At 41.0% G+C, this 12,599-nt stretch overlaps 2 protein-coding genes across 4 annotated transcripts in view; both read right to left on the reverse strand.

The window, feature by feature from the left end:
- LOC145494828 (uncharacterized) overlaps window positions 1-12,599 on the reverse strand; it is a 152,510-nt gene that overhangs the window by 6,607 nt on the left and 133,304 nt on the right. Inside the window, exons 1-2 of one of the 2 annotated variants that reach the window (XR_014050299.1) lie at window positions 1,448-2,010; window positions 273-432 (exon numbers count right to left, since the gene is read on the reverse strand). Coding sequence is in view for 1 of the 2 variants with exons in the window: in XM_081474402.1 (XP_081330528.1) it covers window positions 273-432; window positions 1,448-1,467 (180 nt within the window). In the remaining variant the exon portion in view is untranslated. Of the gene's footprint in view, window positions 1-272; window positions 433-1,447; window positions 2,034-12,599 lie in introns of those variants that run through there. The other variant, XM_081474402.1, reaches the window with a different exon arrangement.
- Window positions 2,148-12,064, reverse strand: LOC145494697 (uncharacterized). Of its 2 annotated transcripts, XM_081474255.1 has the most exons (5): window positions 8,970-12,064; window positions 7,060-8,396; window positions 6,329-6,395; window positions 5,437-5,641; window positions 2,148-4,822 (listed from the first exon to the last, which is right to left on the reverse strand). In XM_081474255.1, exons 1-4 carry the CDS (start codon window positions 10,642-10,644, stop codon window positions 5,496-5,498), a joined length of 3,225 nt encoding a protein of 1,074 aa, XP_081330381.1. In that variant the 5' UTR covers window positions 10,645-12,064; the 3' UTR covers window positions 2,148-4,822; window positions 5,437-5,495. The 2 variants fall into 2 exon arrangements, with proteins under 2 accessions (XP_081330381.1, XP_081330382.1); XM_081474256.1 differs by lacking the exon at window positions 2,148-4,822 and having other exon boundaries at window positions 5,612-5,641; window positions 6,329-6,514.

Raw genomic sequence — 12,599 nt, forward strand, 5'->3', positions numbered from 1 at the left:
ATGTGGTTAAAGAACATCTAACGCCTACATTTCCCATCCTACTCTCTTCAGCCACTTCGCTAAGTCTCCTCCGATCTGAGTTCCCCCAGGGTAGGGTAGACTCTTGATCAGACGGTCAGAGAGAGCGTTTCAATCTGAGTCTGAGTGGGTCGGTCTGCCCTTTCAAACACTTTCTCGTCTCTGATGAGCTGACTTTAAGCGAGTCAGGTCTACTTTTAGCTCGGAAGATCGGCCAAAGGTCGATTCTAGTGCATCCTACGGATTAGCCTTACCTTAAAATCTCTTTTGAGGGTTGCCAATCTAAAGTGTAACTTACAAAGTAAGTTTTCTCTCTCGAGTTCAGGGCTGCTATAAAACGTCACGCCACACATTTCCGTATCATTGATCACACTAACTGCAACTTGACCTTGGATTCTTTTATCGCCTTCAAACCTGTTTTAAATATGTAATTTGTATATCAAAATACATTTTTGGCAAATACTCGCAGATAAGAGTAATAAGACTGAGCGGAGTTCAATTCAGTCTAAAATCAATCGGGTCAATAAAAAAGATAACAGTCCCACGGAGTGATTAGCCCTACTAAGTCTGGTCATAGTTAATAGAAGAAATTGTCAAAAAGCCCGGTAAACATCAGAGAAGCAAGGAAATAGGCTAAGATTTATGTCGGAAGGTCGTTAACTCTGCATATCTTTTCCTTTATGCTTATAGACTATGTATGAGTTGCTCATAATCAGCATTCAAGACATAGTCATCACTTTTTTCCATGTGACTTGAAGTTTCTATGGAAACCATGTTCTCAAAGGATGTTTTACCGAAATTTGGGTGTTCTATAAGCTTAAATTTCTTTTTTAGAGCGAATTTGGATTTTGTTGGGATTATGTTCCAAGTTCTTGCATGTATTATTCTAATTTCTGTAAAATCAATTTTTGGAGCTGCTCTAAATTTTTTGAAAAATTTGTGCTAAAAAAATATTCGAATAACAATCAATTAAAGTTGAAGTTTTTTGGTCAGGTTTTGAGATGGTGGTTAAAGCACTGTTCAAACGGGAAATGCTAGGCGACCAGACACGATCAAACATTGTTTAATGACCAAACATGTCGATGTTGACCTGAGTGGTATCAAACATGTTTGAACGAACAAAATGTTTTACAATGTTTGACGTTCAAATTTCATTCATCATCATCATTTTCATCATCATCATCATCATCATCATCATCATCATCACCATTATTCCTTATAGGCCCCAGTGGGTCATAGTCCCATTCAAATTAATTTTCATTAAAAATGATCAAACAAGGTGTCCACGCGGGAAAATGAGTGGTCAACATAACATAATTCATGGTTTTTGATCACCAAACATTTACCGTTTGGACAGGGCTGAACGTAGCCTTCCTTGACATTTTAAATGTGTCACTAAATGATATACATAATACATAGATGTAACCACCTGAGATGGATGTTTTCCATGTCATCTTCGTCAAGTGCCCTGATTCCCCCTGAGAGAGAAACATATGCCTTATCGTGTCCCGGTATCTTCTTTTTCGAAATATTTCAGCTTGGGCAAAAGGAAATTGAAAGCCTGGAACATCTTTAGCTGAGGGATATTCGTCTTCAATGTCTGTAATCAAAAAGGAAAATACGAGATATAATGAGGCACCTTCCTCTACGGAGACTGCGGTCCTTTGGGCAGGACCACGAACTAAAACCTGAGGTTGCAGCTGGATCCAATTTGAGCGCTTGCGATTGTTAAACGTTCAGCTTAAATGTTCTATTCTGTAGTCCAGCTAACTATGTTTTGCAGATCTTTCAGTAAATCATGGATAACAATCGCAGAAAGTCGGAGTAAGGTGATATTCTTCGCTAAACATTTGGGGGAGGGGGGATATTTCTGACTAATGAATTTTTTTGGACTTTGCGAGACCAATTACTACGATTGGCCTGTAGATACCAATTTTAACTAAACTGGATATAAGTAGTATTACAGTGTAAAAGATTATCACCAAAATTATCTTCTGTGGAAATGAACTGCCGCACTTTCGAAAAACGACTCTCTGAAAAATTTGGGTCACGCTCGATAACGATTCGGCGGCGATATCTAAACCTCGTGCTAACCATAGAATTAAAGCGAAAGACCTCAAATATATCTCAGTCAACAATAAAGGCTGGTTTTCACTAGCAACGGAGTCGCAGTCGGAGTTGTAATCACAAGCGTGGAGTGATACGATCCAGTGAAAATGAAACTGACGGAGTCAGAAGCAGAAGACCGCATCCGCCTACGACTCCGTCGCTTAAGATCCAGTGAAACTAGCTTGTCGGAGTCGGAAGCAGAAGCAGAAGAACAAACCAATCACAATGTTTGTTTCCGGGCCTTGTGATTGGTTAGTTCTTCCGTTTCTGCGTCCGACTCCGACAATGTAGTTTTCTCTGGATCGTAAACGACGGAGCCGTAAACAGAATCAGAAGAAATGGAAACGTTCCGATTATTCTGACTCCGATTCCGTCGAGCTTATTACTCCGCTTACGACTCTGATTTTCGATTTCACTGGGTCATAAGCGCTCTTATGATTCCGACTACGACCCCGACTCCGACTCTGTCGCTAGTAATAACCAGCCTTAAGAGGACAAATATTATCGCACGAAACAAGGGTTTCTGGAATTTGTACGGAGTATCTTTCAGGTTCACCTAACGTTGCCGGAAATTTCTGCCACTTTAGACCGCTTGAGAGGCCAAAATCATGATGTAGTGATATCTCGAAGAAACAAAGTGGCTGTGAGCCACTGAACTTGGAAAATATACTGTGAAAGGGTGTTATGAGGCATTGCTCATTAAGAAACTACTTGTGATGTGAGGGCAGTCTAGCTTTGGAACAAGCCTATAAGCCTTTTTCCATTCCGAGGTGAGTTGTAACATTTGCAAAATGAAAAAGTTCAACGTAAGAAACTGTTTGTTACTCAGACCTGTCTACACGTTTTACATTACATGCATCTGTACATGTCTTCCTTGAGCTGTAGTCAAAAACGGCAAGATCACTTTGTTTGGTCAAAAGTGAGGTATAGACTAAGCGAAACAGTTGAGCCTGCGGTACGTAAATAAATAATTAATACTTTAACCTTCGTGTAACTAGTGTTCAAGTAGCGCAGTGTGATAAGCGCTGGCTCGCCATGCGAAACATTTGGTGTTCGAATCCTCGTGGTGTCTACTGATTACGTTTCCTTTCCTTCTTTATTGTTTTTTCTTTTTCTGTCAAGAAACAATTTACCGAAAGGTAGCGCTTGTCTTTCCGTTTCTTGTGTTACAAAAATCGTCTGGAGCCTTTAATCATTCGTTTATATCGATTGCTTTCGAAATCACAATATCACGTACGTTTGTAAAGGAAAAACCCTGAATCGAATCGCTAAGGAAGAACCATAAGTACTTTCCTTACATTGAAAAAATCGTTATACCTGCTATCTCTCGAAAATAACTTACTTGACACACTGCAAGCCAGACTGTAAAACGCCCTTAGACAGCTGATGTTAGGAACCTGGGGGGGACTACTATATGAAAAAGTCGCGGATGCTCGTCGTCTCGGGTACAAATCAAGGATTCTGGTCTCACCTAGCGTGTTGATAACGAAACGTCACCATTTCTTGCTGTCAAACCATCCTTTATTGTGCACTCGAGGAAATAATAATAAAAAAGTTCTCATTTAATTTCTGTTTTCAGGCTTGATTTCCGTTGATCTTTCGAATATGCGAGTCGGGTCTACAAGTGCGCGCGGGATCCTTTCTTGAACAGTGGCTAGTGATCGAACCTATTCCGTTTTAAGTGGTATCTTTTAGGGTTCTAATAAAGCTCAAGCAACGTCCACATTAGTCTCCCTTAGGAGTTAAATTCGAATTTTCCGACGAGCATCCCTTGCCTTTCCATATGGGAGTTCCCCCGCCCGCCGGGGTTCCAAATGTCTAACGGGAAGTTAAGGAGTGAACGAGTGATGGAGTGAAATCGTTCCACCACTACAACTTGGAAAATAATAAATATTTTCCACGTTAAAACGAACGCCTACTTCAGCAAATGTCATGGTCGTTTCTTTTCGGATAGCTTTTATACCGTGAAAAGATGAAGGTAAACGGCCGACCTCGAGCATTCGGTACTGTCCGGTTTTCTCTGACAGTGACACCAAACCGCTTTTTCCCTGTGTGGGAATCATTGGTTGTCGACACTATCGAAACTGCGTTGCCAGTAGACAGTGCTTTAAGTATACGTATTGTGTTTTGAACATGCATAGTTAACGTTAGTTCCCGAGGTCTCGCTGACCTGACTTAGACATCGACAACTAACACCCCAATGTGAGGAATGGTCGCATCGGACACAATAAGTCGTCGATAATATTTAGTTGTCGATAGCAAATAGTTGTCGACAACCCTTGAATGTTTATAGTTTGAGGAGCCCCAACATCTAAGATAAAGTCATGAGAGAAAGTGAAAAGACAGCCTGCAAACCTGACAGACTCCAAAAGTTTTCAGTTCCTCCTACGTCCTCCCATCCATTTGTCACCTTGTCAGTTAGCTTTAATATCACCAGTTCATAGCCATGTAGGTCAGCTGCGCTGTGGGAGAGTGCCAACTGCACCCCAGCTTTGAATTCCAGAGCTTCATCGCTGCTTCTCGAGATTTCAATCACGTTGCTAACAACAGCTTCTTGCTCTTGGAGTTGTGGTAAGCAGGCTGTGGATTTCCATCTGCGGATCTCTATCACGGTGGGCTTAGATACAGCATCACGAGGGAATGTCATGTGTACAGGCCATTCTTTCAGTGGGTGCCTTCACTAGTTACGATTCCCCTGAAAGAAAAGACAGGCTTTCAATTTGCCTGTAAATTTAATTCTTTGTGAAAACACGAAAACACGTACTCATTCAAATACCTGACGAAAAATAAATTAAAAAATAGACGAATTTTAATAACACTGTTTCAAACACAAAGTGAACTGAAGAGGGATGTTTTGTCAGTTTTTTGTCACTTTTTGTTTCAAAATTTAAAGAGAATCTCGGCTGATCCGCAAACCTAGCGACGCGTCAAGCTCGTATCCAGGACCATTGTTCCCCTTGTCCAGCGGTCGGGAAACGAGCCGAGGTTCCCTGGAAAGTTATCGTTAGAAGTCCGAAAATTTCGCACATGGGGTTGAATCGCGCATGTCTACTTGGCAAATACGCGGCTCAAAGGAGCCGCTGGTGTTATACTTCCGCTAACCTTTCAAATTCGAGTCTGAAATTAAATTTTCGAGAGTCACTCGCCTCGTCAAGCTTGCACAGTAAGGAGAGAAGTCTCAGGGAACTAGATTGCCGATGCCTGAGAAAAGAGGCAGAAGTAAAACACTAACTATCCAAACCAGATAAAGAATTATCGATTTCAGACTTTAGATCAAAAATATAATCACAATCTCCGACTCATACTCACTCGTGTATTTTTATCCTGTCTAGTTCTATATCATACAGATTATCTGGCTTCTCCATCTCTTACACATCATTTCCAAGTTGTGACAACTGCTCAGTGAAGTCTTGGCTGCCGTCACTACCATCATCGTCATCATTATCGCTGTCATCGTCGTGGTCATCGACGTCTCTATCAGAATCGTCATCCTCGTCGCTAGACACCTGTTCATCTAATTTAAACAAAGAAACTGAAATTCAGCAACTTAGGACCTTAAAGGAGTTCAGCCACGGTTTGCGCAGATTGAAAAGTTTAGCCTCAATTTTTCAAATTCGTCGTTTGTAATCCGTGTTAATCTTCTCCATCCTAAGCCATCCTTGTTCCTTTATGGTCTATCATTATCTCTTTGGTGTTTTTCTATCTTATTAAACTGTTATTTTCAGGTTTCCTACCATTTAAAGGTCATTTTGTATGTGGCCAAAATAGCTCAAAATACTGTGACTGAACTCCTTTAAGAATCACAGTGCATGGCGCCTATATTACCACTACCTATTGGGAGTGATTCCGCCTCGCTAGAACTTAACGTGAACATGAGTGGATCATTTCAGAAGAAAGATTGCTGTAACTCTGCGTAAGTCCATAAAGATCTCAAGTTGCTTGTTCCTTGCGCGACGAAAAAATGAAAACAAAAAGAGGAACTTCTATCTAAATCTATTTATCTATCTGTCTAAGCATCTTCCTATCTCTGTCTCTCTGTCTAGATCTGTCTGTCTGTCTGTCTGTCTGTTTGTCTGTTTGTCTGTCTGTCTGTTTGTCTGTTTGTCTGTTTGTCTGTCTGTCTGTCTGTCTATCTATCTATCTATCTTTCAATCTATACCGCTACAAATACATAGTTTTCACGATTGTTGCTATAAAATACCTGCTGATCCAGTTGAGAGATAAGTTTGTAAGAATCCCACGAGGAAAGAACTCCCTCTGGTTTCCTGCTGGTAAATGGCAGAGACAAAGACGCAGTGGAAAAATAAATATCTCAAATATGACGTGTGTCTGTTTGAGCCTTGTGATGTCCCAAAGATCAAAATTGACTATGGGTAGAAACATCTTTCTAGCGTACGTAAGACAAAAGAAATCGCGCGTTAGCATCTTTATATTGATTTCGAATAGACTTAAAGAGAAATCCAAACATCCCAAACAGCTCAAGCTAGCTGTTACCACAGATTGGAAGATGGGACGACCGGATCTTGTGTGAAGTCCACCGCCCTAATCATCGGGCCACACTTCGTTCTTAATCATACAGTTTGACATTTATTTTCATCGTCTTATTGACAGATCTAAAAAAAAATTGAACGGTTCATTCCAATTCAATGTGTTCTACAGAACGTGTAAGACGCATACACGGATTAATTATTCTCCGCTAACTACATGATATTTTATTGAGGAGGAAAATGATCGCTTGATACTGATCTCGTGCTAATGAACATGATTGCGCGTAAAAAATAACAATAATTCTTTTCCTAAGCGACGAAAAGATTACCTTCCTCAGGTCCGGAGGGGGCATCATTACACTATCTTACATGCTCATTTATACTGGATTTAATAGCACGCCTTTAATGCTAGTTTAGCAAACGCAGTACATCATTTGTTTCGTACCTTTAACAAAATCCTGTACTTCTTCGTCTTCTTCTCGTCCTTAAGTGATGACGCGAAGTTTTGAAGTTTTACGAGAATTTCTATTCTGTCTTGCTTTTCTATCTTGGCCTTGTTCTTTTTCCACAGCATTTCGTAAAATCTTAATGCATCGGCTTCGTACTTTATGAGCAAATCCTTCTCAAAAAGTATTTTACAAAATAGCAAAAGGTTTTGCAAAATATCATCTCTGTGACGATCCGGTAGCTTTTTGGTGTCTGGAGAATTCCATGCCCCCTCGTAGAACCAAAGAGCTTCTCGTTGGTATTTTTTCTGCGTCTGCCTATCAGCCAAGTCACCAAGCCGTTCGTTAATTGAATCAATGACTGTCCTGTTGGCCAAAGAAAATTCAAATCCTTCGAATTCTCTTTCTTCGTTCCAGTAACGTTGATAAAACTCAAACGTTTCCTTTTGAAATTCTTCCTTCCTCGAGCCTGTAAGCAACGTTTCGTAACCTTCGATGATTTTGACCATCACTTCACTGTGGTTTCCTTGTCCCAGAGATTTTTCAATTTCCCAGGCTTCTTCGTAGAACTCTTTCGCTTCATCACAGTACTCTAAACTTCGACAAATGTCCGCCATTTGGAAAGCACTTCGAACAGTGTAAGGATGATTTCCAAGAATGCCTTTCCTAATCTCGTACGCGTTCTTTGCAGGTTGGTAGGCTTCCTCGAACTCTCTTAGCCACGCGTACGTGTTGGCAATGTTTCTGTTAAATAATGCTGTGTTTAACATTCCTGGGATTTTAAGTTCCTTAGCGAGCTCTAAGGCCTCTTGATAGCATTCGATGGCCTTGTGAAATTGCTTGCTTGCTTCGTCGTACTGTCGCTCTTTTCGATAGATTCGACCTTTTCCTTCATAGACTGTACCGATTTGACCTTTGAAAACTGGCACGTCAAAGTGATTCATTGAACCAGAGAGCGCCTTCCTCATTTCATAAGCACTGGTATAGTACTTTATCGCCTCATCTAGTTGGTCCAACTTGTTGTGGCAATTGCCGATGGCGTTTAGGCATCTGGTGGTGCTGGTGTGACTGTGTAGGATATCCTTCATTATCTTCAGAGATCGATGCAACATCCTTAGTGCCTTTGCCATATTCCCTGCTCTGTAATATACTTCACCCTTGACAAAGAGGTAGGAGCTCCGCGTAAGCTTGAAGAATTCACTGCGTTCGTTTTCTTTCCGAACTATTTTCAGCGACTCATTTGCAATCTTAAGGACTTCCAAAGCTCTTTGCCATCCTTCCAGCTCTAGGACCTGCAAAGCTTCTCGGCATTTTAATTCTGCTCGAAGTAAAGAGCCTAGAGTAAAGAACATCAGCAGCAACTGATTAGCTACATTTTCATAGAAAAAAAAAATTGTCACAGTCAGTTGCTTACCCATATGTAACAGACCAGGGTTGGTGTACATTTAAACTTTGGAAGAACTCTCGCATTTAGGGATAACCAATATAAATATCAAGGTACATACTCAAAAGTGCATATTCTTAACAATAAAATAAATGTAGGTGTAGACCGCTGCTGAAAAAAAAAAACGCTAATATCAATTGACCAACTTTAATCAATTGGCCAATTAATCCATAAATGAAAATTTATTAACAATAAATCAACAACCAAATTAATCTATGAAACAAACAAAGCAACACAAAACAAACAAACGACCAAATGAACGAATACTCTATTGATTCTCGCACCCTTCGACCCAGAACTATTTATTTCTTTCTATGTTTGCTTGTTTGTTTTGTCTGTCAATTCCATAGTCTTCAGTTGATTGCTTCTCACCTTTTGTGTTCCAAGAATTACAAATATATAATTAATAAGCCAGAAAATAAAGACCTTCGATCAGGTAATAAATCGTAGCATTTTGCCGCTCACCCTTCTTTCCGTCATTCTCCGCCTTTTCAGCCCAAGAGTTGAAAATGCTTCTTCTCTGTTTTTCATCAAGCATGGCCTCAAAAAGATAAGAAATCATAACACTTCCACGATGTTCTTCTGGAATGAGGAGGTGGTCTGACTTCAGTGAGATATTCAAGGCAAGCTCAAAGTTAGGTTTGTCAAGGTCAAACCTGTTGAAGGCGTCGATGTAGTTTTCGTCCAAAATAGCTGAGATCTGCTTTATGTGGAACATGAAAAGGCTACAAAACCGGTCCTTTGCTTTCTGGTAAACTTTGATGAAAACGTTGCTGTCACCGATGCTTCGTAAAACTTCTCTCATCAGTGGGTGAATGTCGTAGGAAAGGACCTTCGCCTCTGGATCAACCGATATGATTTTGCTGTTTCGCAAACCCTCCAGCTGTATAACAGCCTCCGAAGAGTCCAACCCGAGAATGGTAGCAGCTGCTTCAACGGAGAAAGAGCGACAGAATAACGACAGAGAAACGGCACTCTCTTGTAGCCTTTCACTCGGCAGGAAGAAAAAGATTGTTTTCAAGAAGTTTTCTTGATCTTTGTCAATCTCTACCTTCTTCTTCTGCGTAACCTGTGAATCCTCTGTAGATGGTAATCCCGTTTCCGAAGGCTCGGTCACTAGGTCTTGGTCTATGGTCTCGAGAAGCGCTTTATCATCAGCGATTTCCTGCCTTAAGATAGCGGCAACTCCGTTCAGGATAAGAGGATTCCCTCGGCACATTTCTACAAGCTTCTCTCTTTGATCTTTTTCGACGCTAAGATTTCCAAGCGTTTGAAGTAGTGAACTTGAGACCGTGTTGTCCAAAGCCTTTACCTCGAAGTTATCGACATCCAGGGTGTCGCCGTGACGAAGTGTTATTCTCGAAGTCAACAAAATCTTCACTTTCGAGTGTTCTCCATCAGCCTTGGAACCAAGAAGACTCCGAAGAAACGTAACAAATTTGGCGTTCAGGTCCGAGGCAGCCTCTCCATCTTCTCCTGCAAATTGATCAACATTGTCCAGAAGTAACAAGATGTCGCTTTGGCTGTCTCGTTTCAGTTGTTCCATTCGAGCAATGACTGGATTTGCTTCGAAGATTAACACTGTTTGCTCCGATATCGTTAATGCGTTCAGGACGTGGAAGTGAACGCTTTTCATCTCATTTATTCCTCTCAAGTCGACTTTAAATTTCCTCCCTGGCCACTTAGATAAGGTTTCTTTGGCAAGGGTTGTCTTGCCCACGCCACTCGATCCGTACAAATTGACAACACTCGAACTTCCTGTCGTTAGCTTTGCCATAACTTGCTTCAAGTCGTTAAATCTTCCAGTCAGTTCGTCTTTTTTCTCTTTTTCTCGCTGGCGGATTGCTTTGAAACCTTGAATCTTTTCTTGGATTCTCTCATTCTTGGATGTTTTTGAAGTAAGAAACTTCAACAAAGTTAGATTGTCCCCCGACACGAGACCTTGATTTGCGAATAAACACAGACATGAATACAAATCTTGCTTTTCTTGATTCTCAAATATGCCTTTAAAATTGCTTTTGATTAATGATACGGCGTGTTCAAGTTCTTCGGGGCTTAGTTCACTTGAAATGTCTCTAAGAAGTTCGTCAAAATGCGACGAAACCTCTCCAGTCGCCGAAACTGTTTCGAGCGACGCCATTGTTAGACAACAATGTCGTGACGTAAGTAATCGCGAGACAAATATTCATGCAGAGGTATATAATTATGCACATGAAAGTGTAACGCCATCGTAGTCTGACCATTGCTTTGTTTCTGCACTTAATCGGTTATTGAGTTTAGACACGAAAAAGGTGAAAATTTCGACACCAAAGTCATCATTATCCACGTAATCAATAAAAACCGGTGATAATCTAATACAGACGACTTTCGTTATAAAGGACAACCTCGGGGTCGTAACGGGCTTACTGTATATTGCGAAACGAACCGAAACGAAACGAAAGCATCAAAACAGTCAGATTCCTCTGTGCGATAAGACTTCTTCTTTTCAGTTTTATTGACGGAAGACAACTAAACCTGTAATATCGATCGTTACCTTATTGTTTCTGCTGCGGAACGAACAAGATTCTTTTTCTTCACAAGGCAATGCAATGAAATGCAACATCGTTCGCCTTTTTCGCCTTGGTAACGAAAGAAGTAAGGTAGTCACGCAAATGTCAGTCACGTACTCAGCGCTCGTTTCGTAAAATACAGATACGGGTCACTTCTGACTTAGGCTTTAGGCTTCAGGGTCTAGCTCACTGTTCAAAAATCATTACTACATCGAGTTGTTTCTGAAAAAAGTGTTGAAGAATTGGAAGAAATAACTTACGTATCGTTACAGTCTTCCGCCTGATAGCCTGCGAACGCAGACGTATTTCCGGCTGTCATTTGATTCCGCCGAAAAATAACGTCTGCGAACCCGAGCCAGAAAACGATTTCTGTGACGTAGGAATTCTAAGCCAATCGCAGTTTAGCTCAAATAACCCCAGAACTACTGCGCGAGGTATTCGCTGCGAGGAGCACTCGAGTTTCATTCTATCATGGAATCTGATTGGCCAAGGAGAAACAAAAGTCATTACGTCACAGAAATCATTTCCTGGCTCGGGTTCGCAGACGTTATTTTTCGGCGGAATCAAGTGACAGCCGGAGATACGTCTGCGTTCGCAGGCTATCCGCCTGAGAGCAGCTCGTTTCGCAAAATACAGTAGGCCTAAATAGCGTGAGTCCGCAATAGCGGGGTGTAATGAAAATGGTAACACTTTTGGTTATGAAGGGTCACCTACTGCTAAACTCTTTTCACTTTTCCAGTTTCGTTTAATTTGTAGTACACATTTCCCATGGTTAATAATCCTATAATATAAGTCAAAGTAATCCACAAACTAGTAAACATTCCGAGACTGCAGAATAATTATGCCATTCAACATGTCCAGGTTGTCCGTTGTAACGGGAGAAGAACTAATAAAAGGTCATAAATATCTTAGTTTGGGACACCTGAAGCGTTCGCAATTCCGTAATAGCGAGAATACTTTATAGCGGGAGTTGTTTCCAGACATTTCTTTGTAATTTCGGCCGGGAATGTAGCCTATATCCGTGAGGGAAGGACCATTAGAAAAGTGATTAGATGCGGGGGGGGGGGGGGGGCGGGGGGAGGGGGATTCAAGCAAGGGAGGGTGACTGAAAAAAAAAATCGTGCAAAGAGGTAAAGAAAAAAAAATACCTGCAGAGTGAATTGCACTGTCGGGCTTACAAACTGTATGCGCCTGAAATGCACCTTGGTGTTTGTCGCAGCTTTCTATAACAAACACCTCAAAAACCTCCAAAACGATGAAATAGGCCAAATGGACAACAGAAACCAGGCAAGGTGAGTATATTTTGTTTATTTTATTCCAAAAGAAAAAGAACAATTTTTTTTTTCCGTTGCGCGATTTTATTCATCGTTATTTGAACCCTTTAACTCCCAGTCGTACAAATTTGTACGACTGGCACCAGCAATGTTTTGAAAATCTGTAGCTTTCACAGATCTGAAGATATGAGCTCAGTTATCTCTTATTATAGCAAAGTGATAATTTGTGAAGCGTTTGAAGCCAATTAACCAGCCACAGCTCTGAATTTTCG

This window comes from Orbicella franksi, chromosome 8 (assembly GCF_964199315.1).
Source record: "Orbicella franksi chromosome 8, jaOrbFran1.1, whole genome shotgun sequence".
NCBI classification, from domain to species: Eukaryota; Metazoa; Cnidaria; class Anthozoa; order Scleractinia; family Merulinidae; genus Orbicella; species Orbicella franksi.

Coding starts and splice junctions, on each gene's coding strand:
- LOC145494697 (XM_081474255.1), bottom strand. CDS start 10,644: ATGGCGTCGCTCGAAACAGTTTCGGCGACTGGAGAGGTTTCGTCGCAT. Junction 6,396..7,059: donor AGTACAGGATTTTGTTAAAG/GTACGAAACAAA, acceptor GCCATTTACCAG/CAGGAAACCAGAGGGAGTTC. Junction 5,642..6,328: donor TCTCTCAACTGGATCAGCAG/GTATTTTATAGC, acceptor TGTTTAAATTAG/ATGAACAGGTGTCTAGCGAC.